General features: G+C 32.9%; 1 protein-coding gene across 1 annotated transcript in view; it reads left to right on the top strand.

The window, feature by feature from the left end:
- LOC106467394 (hemicentin-1-like) overlaps positions 1–11,295 on the top strand; it is a 31,511-nt gene that overhangs the window by 14,022 nt on the left and 6,194 nt on the right. Inside the window, exons 4-8 of the mRNA XM_022395571.1 lie at positions 648–758; positions 5,338–5,541; positions 8,088–8,384; positions 8,804–9,094; positions 9,435–9,722. Of these exons, the coding sequence (XP_022251279.1) occupies positions 648–758; positions 5,338–5,541; positions 8,088–8,384; positions 8,804–9,094; positions 9,435–9,722 (1,191 nt within the window). The remainder of the gene's footprint in view (positions 1–647; positions 759–5,337; positions 5,542–8,087; positions 8,385–8,803; positions 9,095–9,434; positions 9,723–11,295) is intronic.

Raw genomic sequence — 11,295 nt, 5'->3', positions numbered from 1 at the left:
ATAATCATATGATATCTACACTTAATTAAGTGTTATAATCCAGATAATATCCACACTTATTTAAGTGTTATAATCCAGATAATAGCCACACTTAATTAAGTGTTATAATCATATAATATCCACACTTAATTAAGTGCTTTTTCCTTAAAATTGCCTCTCTTTGTTTTTATGGTAGATTTTTATTATACATAAATAATAATTATTTGTATAGTGGATACGTGTTTTAATTAAACAAAAAAAACATTTGAAAAAATTAATATTACACAAACGTCTAGCTCTTTTATTAAATTACTTATATTTTACTTCAATTATAAGAAGCTTGACAAAAAACAAAACAAATGTGTGCCGTACCATACCACAAAATATTCTTCTCAATTTGAAGTGTGGAAGCGTTATAAGAGTGACATCTTAGCGTGGATGGTGAGTGATATGGTTCTGATGACTGTTTGTTTTCCGTCTGGTAAGTAGTCCAAAATTAGGGACGGAGGCATATAACCTTAGTAGTCTTGTCATTAATACAAAATACAAAAACGTTCTTTTATTAAATTATTTGTAACTATAAAATATTATAATCGCAGAAAGCATTTTTCTGACTGTAATTAACTTAATTTATAGATATTAAATTTTCTAAAACTTGACTTGGACAGTTCCTCCAAGGGATGTTGTGATTTTGGACGAAAAGCTCCAACCTCTCCACAGAGTGATAGGACCTTACAACGAAGATTCGGAGATAAGACTCAAATGTCTAGCTAGAGGAGGTAAGGAGAAATTCTCAGTTCAATATCATGATTTGAATCTGACAGACATGTTTAATTTTGAAGTCATGATTTTTCATTTCTTAATACTAACTGATATTTCTAATGAGATACTACATATTTTATTCTCACAGTTTACTGGAAGCTTTACAAGACACAGCTCATTAACTGCAACAGAAACCACAGCACACTAGACACAATAGAAGCCACATTTCACTTGCTACAATAAAAACCACAGCTAATTAACGGCAATAACAACCACGGGTCACTAGATGCAATATAAACCACAGCACACTACACGTCAATAGAAGCCACATTTCACTAGCTACAATAAAAACCACAGCTAATTAACGGCAATAACAACCACGGGTCACTATATGCAATAGAAACCACAACTCAGTAAACCCAATAGAAACCATAGAACACTAGATGTTATAAAAATCACATTTCTCTAGCTGCCATATAAATCACAGTTCATCAACAGCAATAGAAACCACAGATAAACAAATTAAGAGGAATATGGAAATAAATACATCTGCATTTTACATGATTTTTATTACAAACTTTAGGCTTACTGATTTCTGGTGTTTTGCTGGCTTAAGTCATTTCAGCCATAACTTTTAGATGCAATAATACACAGTTCATAAACTTGCCCTTATTTTTCACGTATTTTGCTATTTTGAGCATCCCGTTTATCCAGTTTTCACATTACCATTTATAATAATTTTACAGAATACCAAGAACTTTCCAAAACCATCACTCCTAAGCCATAATTTTAGTTTGTTTGTTTGAAATTAAGCACAAAGCTACACAAAGGGCTATCTGTGCTCTGCCCACCACGGGTATCGAAACCCGGATTCTAGCGTTGTAAGTCCGCAGACATACCGCTGTACTACTGGGGGGCCCATAATTTTAGAAGGTTTTATTTGTTTGTAGTTAAACACAAAGCTACACAAAGGGCTATATGTGCTGTGCCCACCAAGTGTAAATTTTTCGAGGAAATGATGATTACATTTTAGGATGTTCAGTCTATCTTCAGTTATAATACTTTATTATATTTTCCCGATAACTTTATTCTTTAGTAACGTTAAAATTTGGGCATTCTTTTTCATAGTGCTGTTCGTGTGTATGATCTATTCCACTATCATTATAGGACTACCAATTGTTTATACATATATATCCGTCTGACTTTTCATGTTCGACTTCATTTATTTGTTGTTTCCACCATAAGTATAGCTGATGGCTTATTACTTTAACAGTTACATAGATTAGTAGTCATTTGCTTTTAATGTGAAACTAATAGAGATTAGCTGTACATGTTAAGAAGTTTTCACTTGAGGTAAGCAGTTATAAGTATTGGAATTTTTATTGTGTTATCATGTATAAGATTAATTGAATTGAAACACAGCCCACAACAGTTACAGCAAGACTTATAACTATATTTCACAACAGTTTTTGTCCTGTTGCCATGAAATTGTTAATTTGAAAGTTCCTAAGAGATTTTTTTTCTTCGCATAAGAGCTTCACTAAAAGTTGTTTATTTTCAAATTCTGTTAGTAGCTTTTTTGTTACAGTTTCAGAGCACTGCCTCCTGGTCGTCTTGTAATGAAGTTTATACGTAATACTTTTAGCACAGTCAGCGAGTTCCAAAGACGCGGCCCTATTTTAGAACGTCTTTGAGAAAGTTTTTAATGGTGTTTTTTTTCTGTGTGAATACCAGAGTCTGTTACTTACCTTAGCTAGTTATTTTACCGTAAACTAACCTATTTGTTATCAGTTTATCCAAGATACACTACCTTGAAAACTTCACAGAATGTTGAGACATTCGTCATCGTAAACAGTTTTCCGTAATAACTCATTGATCAAATAGTACTGAGACATTAATAATCACAAGCAATTTCCGTAATAATTTACTGATCAAATAATGTTGACACACTGATAAGCATACACATATTTTATCTGTAATAATTTACTGATCAAATAATGTTGACACACTGATCATCATACACATATTTTATCCGTAATAACTCTCTGATCAAATAATGTTGACATACTGATCATCATACACATATTTTATCCGTAATAATTTACTGATCAAATAATGTTGACACACTGATCAGCATACACATATTTTATCCGTAATAATTTACTCATCAAATAATGTTGACATACTGATCACCATACACATATTTTATCCGTAATAATTCACTGATCAAATAATGTTGACACACTGATCAGCATACACATATTTTCTACGTAATAATTCACTGATTTTACTGAGACCTATATATGTGTTATATGTGGGACATTCATTATTGATATATTTTACTGAGACCATTGTACTTTCTGTGTTATATGTGGGACATTCATTATTGATATATTTTACTGAGGTCTTTGTGCTTTCGGTGTTATATGTGGGACATTCATTATTGATATATTTTACTGAGGCCTTTGTACTTTCTGTGTTATATGTGGAACATTCATTATTGATATAATTTACTGAGACCTTTGTACTTTCTGTGTTATATGTGGTGCATTCATTATTGATATAATTTACTGAGACCTTTGTACTTTCTGTGTTATATGTGGTGCATTCATTATTGATATATTTTACTGAGACCTTTGTGCTTTCTGTGTTATATGTGAGACATTCATTATTGATATATTTTACTGAGACCTTTGTGCTTTTTGTGTTATATGTGAGATATTCATTATTGTCATATGTTGTGTTACTGGGACATTTGTGTTTTCTGTGTTATATGTGGGACATTCAGTATCGATGTGTTGTGTTACTGGGACATTTGTGTTTTCTGTGTTATATGTGGGACATTCAGTATCGATATGTGTTGTGTTACTGGGACATTTGTGTTTTCTGTGTTATATGTGGGACATTCAGTATCGATATGTGTTGTGTTACTGGGACATTTGTGTTTTCTGTGTTATATGTGGGACAGTCAGTATCGATATGTGTTGTGTTACTGCGACCTGTGATAGGACTATCTGTGAAGTGTGACGTCCACATAGTTTTGTTTTGAAATGGTGTATTACCTCGTTTAATTGTTGTTTGGGTATTGAGCTAAAAGTAGGTAAAAAGCTAGAGTAATATTTTGAAACTCTGACTTTTCTTAACATATATCATGTTAATGTTTAATTAATGCTGTAAAGTTGAACAAACTTTTACATTTGCTTGGGAACCTTTTATTTGAAGCTGCATGCAAGTTCCAAATTTCTCGGGAAAGGGGTCAAACTTTTAGGAGTCGAACTCGAGAGCAAAATGACATAGAAGTGCGTGATGAATCATCATCCATAATTGAAAGTTTCACCACTGTTTAAAGACTGAAGTAGGCCTAAACATAGTTCATTATAGAATGTTATTTATAGGTATGAAGTGTTTAAAGACAAATTTTCTATTGTAGTTAAGAGTATTCGATCAGGTGTTTGATGACCAGTGTAATTCTATTTTACAGTTTTACAGAATATCTGGTCAGGTGCTTGATGACCAGTGTAATTCTATTTTACAGTTTTGCAGAATGTCTGGCCAGGTGCTTGACGGTTAGTGTAATTCAATTTTACAGTTTTACAGAATATCTGGCCAGGTGCTTGATGACCAGTGTAATTCTATTTTACAGTTTTAGAGAATATCTGGCCAGGTGCTTGACGGTTAGTGTAATTCTATTTTACAGTTTTACAGAATATCTGGCCAGGTGCTTGATGACCAGTGTAATTCTATTTTACAGTTTTAGAGAATATCTGGCCAGGTGCTTGACGGTTAGTGTAATTATATTTTACAGTTTCACAGAATATAGCCAAGGGCTTGATGATGGAGTAGTTGTATTTTACAGTTTTACAGAATATTAAGCTAGGTGACTGATGACGAGATAGTTGTATTTTACAGTATAACAGAATATTCAGCTAGGTGACTGATGACGGGGTAGTTGTATTTTACAGTTTTACAGAATATTAAGCTAGGTGACTGATGACGAGATAGTTGTATTTTACAGTATAACAGAATATTCAGCTAGGTGACTGATGACGGGGTAGTTGTATTTTACAGTATAACAGAATATTCAGCTAGGTGACTGATGACGAGATAGTTGTATTTTACAGTTTTACAGAATATTCAGCTAGGTGACTGATGACGGGGTAGTTGTATTTTACAGTATAACAGAATATTCAGCCAAGGGCTTGATGATGGAGTAGTTGTATTTTACAGTTTATAGAATATTCAGCTAGGTGACTGATGATGGAGTAGTTGTATTTTACAGTATAACAGAATATTCAGCTAGGTGACTGATGACGAGATAGTTGTATTTTACAGTTTATAGAATATTCAGCTATGTGGCTGATGACGAGATAGTTGTATTTTACAGTTTATAGAATATTCAGCTATGTGGCTGATGACAGGGTAGTTGTATTTTACGGTTTACAGAATATTCAGCTAAGTGGCTGATGACGGGGTAGTTGTGTTTTACAGTTTTACAGAATATTCAGCTAGGTGACTGATGACGGGGTAGTTCTGTATAAGAGCGAGTGATTTATGTTATTTCTTAGAAAGTCAGTAACGAAATACTTTCTTATAAAGGAAGACCTTCCCCATTCGTCAGCTGGTGGAGAGAAATGCAACTTCTCGACAGAGAACACGAGAAGGAAGATGGTGATGAGGTGATGAATGAGCTCGTGATTCGACGACTTGTCAGGAATGATCTGAACGCGGAGTTGCTGTGCCAAGTGTGGAACTCGAACCTTACATCCTCCATTGTTGCTGCTGTATTTCTGGACTTGAACTGTGGGTCTATAGTGACTTGACTCTTTACTCGTTTCTTTAATATAACTTTTGAATCACCTGAAGATTAGACATCCTACTTAAATACTAAACGTCGGTAAACTATTTAACCTTTTAATTCTTGTATTAGTTTTTATTTTTTACAATTCCTATGACAAAATATTAAATACACTGCATTATTATCAAAACCTGTTTAAATATTAAACGCAAGTAAGAACAACAAATAAACACAAAACAGCTTATTGAGTCCAACAGCCACAGAGATTAGGGCCCCTGAATTGTTTGTTTTATTTGTTTGTTTTGAAGTTAAGCACAAAGCTCACAATGGGCTATCTGTGCTCTGCCCACCACGGGTATCGAAACCCGGTTTCTAGCGTTGTAAGTCCGCAGACATACCACTGTGCCACTGAGGGGCGGGCCCATGAAGCTTCCAAAGCTTTACTCTGTTAACCTTTTTAATATGTACTGATCACGTTTCGAATCAGAAACTTTCTACCTTGATTAAAGACGGTGTTGTTGTTTTTTCGTAAAAGATTAAAATAATTCTTTGAATAATTAACTTGCTTTTGATGTATAAACTTTTAATGAATTACTACGTTTTCACATCAGTTATACTCGTATCGATTACTGTATTATAATTTACTGCTTTATTTATAAAGAATCTAAACTACCAAAATGCCCGGTAGCTTTATAGTTTCTTTCTTTCAAAGGCCTCATTTTCCGCCTTTTGTTTCAGAAACTTTTCCTCAAGAGGCCTGATTTTTCGTTCAAATACGCCTTCACTTGTTTGTCTAAACCTCAAATCTTTATTCCTTTTGTTTCTGGGAGATTAACTGTCGTTCAAATATCCCTCTTTTTTCTTTCAGGGACTTATCTTTAGTTCATCTCAGGTTACAATCAATACTTTATACCTTGTTTTTAATGTAAAACTTCCCCATCTTTATATTGATATTGTACACAGAGTAATTCTTTATTTTAACATAAAGCTGATTGATAGTTATATCAATATTATATACATACATAGTAATGCTTAGTTTTTAAAGTAAACTTATTGATATTTATATCCAAATTATATACATAGTAATGTGTTTTTAAAGTAAAGCTTGTTGATATTTATATAAATATCATATACATAACAATACCTTGTTTTTAACGTAAAACTTATTGATATAAATATCAATATCATATATATAACAATACCTTGTTTTTAACGTAAAACTTATTGATATTTATATCAATATCATATACATAACAATACCTTGTTTTTAACGTAAAACTTATTGATATTTATATCAATATCATATACATAACAATACCTTGTTTTTAACGTAAAACTTATTGATATTTATATTAATATTATATACATAGTAATGCTCTGTTTTTAACGTAAATTCACTGATATATCAATATTATATGCATGGTAATGTTTAGTTTTAATGTAAACTTATTGATACTTATATCAATATTATATAGATAGTAATGTTTTGTTTTTAATGTAAAATTATTGATATTTATATCAATATCATATAGATAACAATGTTTTAGTTTTAATATAAAACTTATTGATATTTATATCAATATCATATACATAGTAATGTTTTATTTTAACGGTTTAGCCCTGAAGAATGTCAGATTAACCAGCGAAATTAATCAAAGTAATTTGTATAAATGATATTTAAAAGTATTTATTTAGTTCTACTTATATTTGCGTTTACAATCCGCTCACCTTACGTTTAAAGTACAATATGTCTCACCATCTTTCAAGATGTGCAACGATCTTCAAATCGCAGTAATCTGATAACAAAACAGTAACCAGCCATTGGTTAACGAATATAGGTACGTCTCTAATTAAGATAATATTCACCATGTTATTATTCATTGTATAATGGTGAAGGGGCTATCTCATATGTTACGTGATGACAATAATATAAAAATGACTAAGCTTAGACCCAGCGAATGTTCTGTGCATATGTTGTTTCTTCTCTAATATTGTGAAATCTGTATATATAGAGGAAGGTCTTACAAATACACAGACTTTAAATGTATTAAAGCAACTTACTAATATCTCTATTATACAGAAGCGAAATTTTGTGGTATTCGAAACACTGAAGATTTATAAATTTTTAAACATTAGATTGATGAATCAAATATAAGGAATTAAAAGTAACTGTTAATCAACATAACAAAAACAATAGCTACATAATACTCTTAGCAAAAATACAAGAAACATTAGGATGAATTCTTGCCCCACAAATGTCGAAAAGGTGTTCCACTGCTAAAATCCGGTGAACAGGGGTTGATTCTACTTTCGTCAATAATAATGTTTGTTTCAGCCTAGTTGAACAAGGGTTGATTCTACTTTCGTCAATAATAATTTTTGTTTCTGCCTAGTTGAACAAGGGTTGATTCTACTTTCGTCAATAATAATGTTTGTTTCTGCCTAGTTGAACAGGGTTGATTCTACTTTCGTCAATAATAATGTTTGTTTCTGCCTAGTTGAACAGGGGTTGATTCTACTTTCGTCAATAATGATGTTTGTTCCTGCCTAGTGAAGCCGCTGGACGTACGAATTCTAACGACTGAAGCCCACTATAAAGCTGGATGGAAGTACGCTTTTGAGTGTAGAACCAGAGGTTCGAGACCAGAACCTCGTATAAGCTGGTGGAAAGATTATATCCTACTGGGACATCACCTAACCAACGTTTCTCATCAACCTAATATTAGCATAAGCACCTTGGTTATTGCGCCATCTAGTGACGACCACGGAAGAAACTTGACTTGCCGTGTTGCAAATCCCAAGTTATCATTCAGCAGTTTAGAAGATTCTGTCACCTTGAATGTGTATTGTGAGTGTTTCTAGTAACTAAGCTAGTAATCACAAGAGTTATGAATCAACATGGGAATTAGGCTGTTAAATGATATTAAAGTTATGTTTTCTTTTTCTGCTTACATTGTAAGATATCCTATCAAAGCTTGATACCCTAGAAAATCTCAAAAATATTTGATCTCCTCATTTTTTACCGTCCATTTCTTTCATTCTTACCGATATTGAGGTACTTGAGGTATAGCTGATTTTATTGTATATTTGTTTCATTCTTACCGATGTTGAGGTAACGTATTTATGGGTAAATTAATCCAAGAGGCAATTTATTTAATATTTATAAATCCAGAAAATTAACACTGTAGAAAAGGAAATATACTCCACATAAAGAAATGATCAAAACGTTAGTAGAATTTTGATGAGTTGTGACTTTCTTTTCGACAGACAAACCACAAGTCCGCGTCTCTCTTCAAGGCGGTCGAACCTCCCAAGCTGTGTACGAGAACGATGATGCTTTTCTCAAGTGCAGCGGGAAGGGGAACCCATCAATTACAGCAGTATTTTGGTATTTCCAGGGGCAGAAATTAAAGAACAACCCCGAGGATGGAATAATCATTAGTAATCAGTCTCTTTGGCTTCAGAACGTGCGGAGAGAACAGAGTGGCTTTTACCGATGCTCGGCTGTAAATTCTGAAGGTCAAGGGGAAAGTGAAGACTTGAAATTGAATATCAAATGTGAGCTGAATGATTCATTGTTTCAAGAAGCGAAAAACTAATCGTTAATTCTATTAACGAAAAGAGCTAAGCTTAATATTGATCGATGAAAGCATTGAAATACTAAGACCATTAATTCGGAAACTAACTTATGATTTGATTGAGGGGAGGATTTTAATACTAAGGCAACAACTTGTTCAATCACAGGGTTTGGTTACGTAAAGACGTCAAACAATTTAATTCATTTAATTTGTCACTGATAACAAACTTATTGTAATAAGAGTAACGTTTGTATTTATTATGACAGAAAATACAACTTTTTTGGTGATATTTCTATCTAATTATGGGCATGACCTTTCAGATAAACCGATATGCAAACATCAGCACCCAAAATTCTATACCGCTATGATTGGAGAAACTGTACGAATCCAATGTGACGTCGAAGCCGAACCTGATGACGTCATATTTTTCTGGAGATTTAACAATACAAAGCAGGTTCGAGAAATCCTTACACGTGCACGGTTTAGGCTTAGGAGCATAGTAGAGTTTGCACCTAGAGATCACAGTGACTTTGGAACTATTACTTGCAGAGGGAAAAATGCTGTAGGAATCCAGAAAGATGCCTGTAAATACGTTCTTATTTCAGTAGGTAAGAAAGTTTCTTACTCATTCTGTATGTAACCAATATTTATAATGTATGCTAAGTTAACGATGACTAATAAAGGTGCATGAGTCAGTGATCTTCTAGATTAGGACACATCAGGACTTAGGAGCTAGTGATGGTCTAGATCAGGACATATCTGAAGTCTATCCAGGACATAGGAGAGAGTGATGGTCTAGATTAGGACATATCTGAAGTATATCCATGACATAAGAGAGAGTGATGGTCTAGATAAGAACATATCTGAAGTATATCCAGGACATAGGAGAGAGTGATGGTCTAGATCAGGACATATCTGAAGTCTATCCAGGACATAGGAGAAAGTGATGGTCTAGATAAGGACATATCTGAAGTCTATCCAGGACATAGGAGAGAGTGATGGTCTAGATCAGGACATATCTGAATCTATCCAGGACATAGGAGAAAGTGATGGTCTAGATAAGGACATATCTGAAGTCTATCCAGGACATAGGAGAGAGTGATGGTCTAGATAAGGACATATCTGAAGTATATCCAGGACATAGGAGAGAGTGATGGTCTAGATCAGGACATATCTGAAGTATATCCATGACATAGGAGCGAGTGATGGTCTAGATAAGGACATATCTGAAGTCTATCCAGGACATAGGAGAGGATGATGGTCTAGATAAGGATATAGCTGAAGTATATCCATGACATAGGAGAGAGTGATGGTCTAGATGAGGTCATATCTGAAGTCTATCCAGGACATAGGAGAGGATGATGGTCTAGATCAGGACATATCATGAAATAATTTAATTTTTATAAGTGTTTCTATTTAGTTTGAATAGCATGTGAATTATATATTGACTACGACATGACACTAATATATTTATTAAATTATTTATATTTCTAAATTTGTTTGAACACTAAACGATTCATGCTTAACATAAGTCATACAAACTGCCTAAAACGAAAACTAATAAATTACTCTAATCTAATTATTGTGTATTTTGTTGTCATGTCTTTTTCATGTTAATATTTGAATTCTGTTATAAGTTAAATACACTAATTTTCTTTATTATATCACAAAAATAAACTTCTATAAAGAATGCTTTCTAGTTACCAATGTTTAAGTTTACCATATTTGACAAAATGCATATATATATATATATTATATTTTGATCAATTTTATGCTATTACTTGATTTATACATTTTGATTGTCAGATGAAAAAAAACAATTCGGCATTTTAGCATCTAAGCATTTTATTTAATTAAAGGCATGTGGTAATATTTTCTTGGCTCAAGTTTGCTTTTATGCAATCGGTATTATGTCCTACTTTAGCTGTAAGGGGTAGTTGCTTTGTTTCATGTACTGTGTCCTACTTTAATAGTAAGGGGGAACTGATTTGTTTAATGTATTATGTCCTACTTTAGCTGTAAATGGTAGTTGCTTTGTTTCATTTACTGTGTCCTACTTTAATTGTAATGGAGAACCGATTTGTTTCATTTACTGTGTCCTACTTTACTTGTAATGGAGAACCGATTGGTTTCATTTACTGTGTCCTACTTTAATTGTAAGGGGAACTGATTGTTAATGTA

Source organism: Limulus polyphemus, unplaced genomic scaffold (genome assembly GCF_000517525.1).
Source record: "Limulus polyphemus unplaced genomic scaffold, Limulus_polyphemus-2.1.2 Scaffold2597, whole genome shotgun sequence".
Taxonomy (NCBI): domain Eukaryota; kingdom Metazoa; phylum Arthropoda; class Merostomata; order Xiphosura; family Limulidae; genus Limulus; species Limulus polyphemus.
The sequence above is the reverse complement of the archived record's forward strand: the minus strand, read 5'-3'. Positions and strand labels throughout refer to the sequence as shown.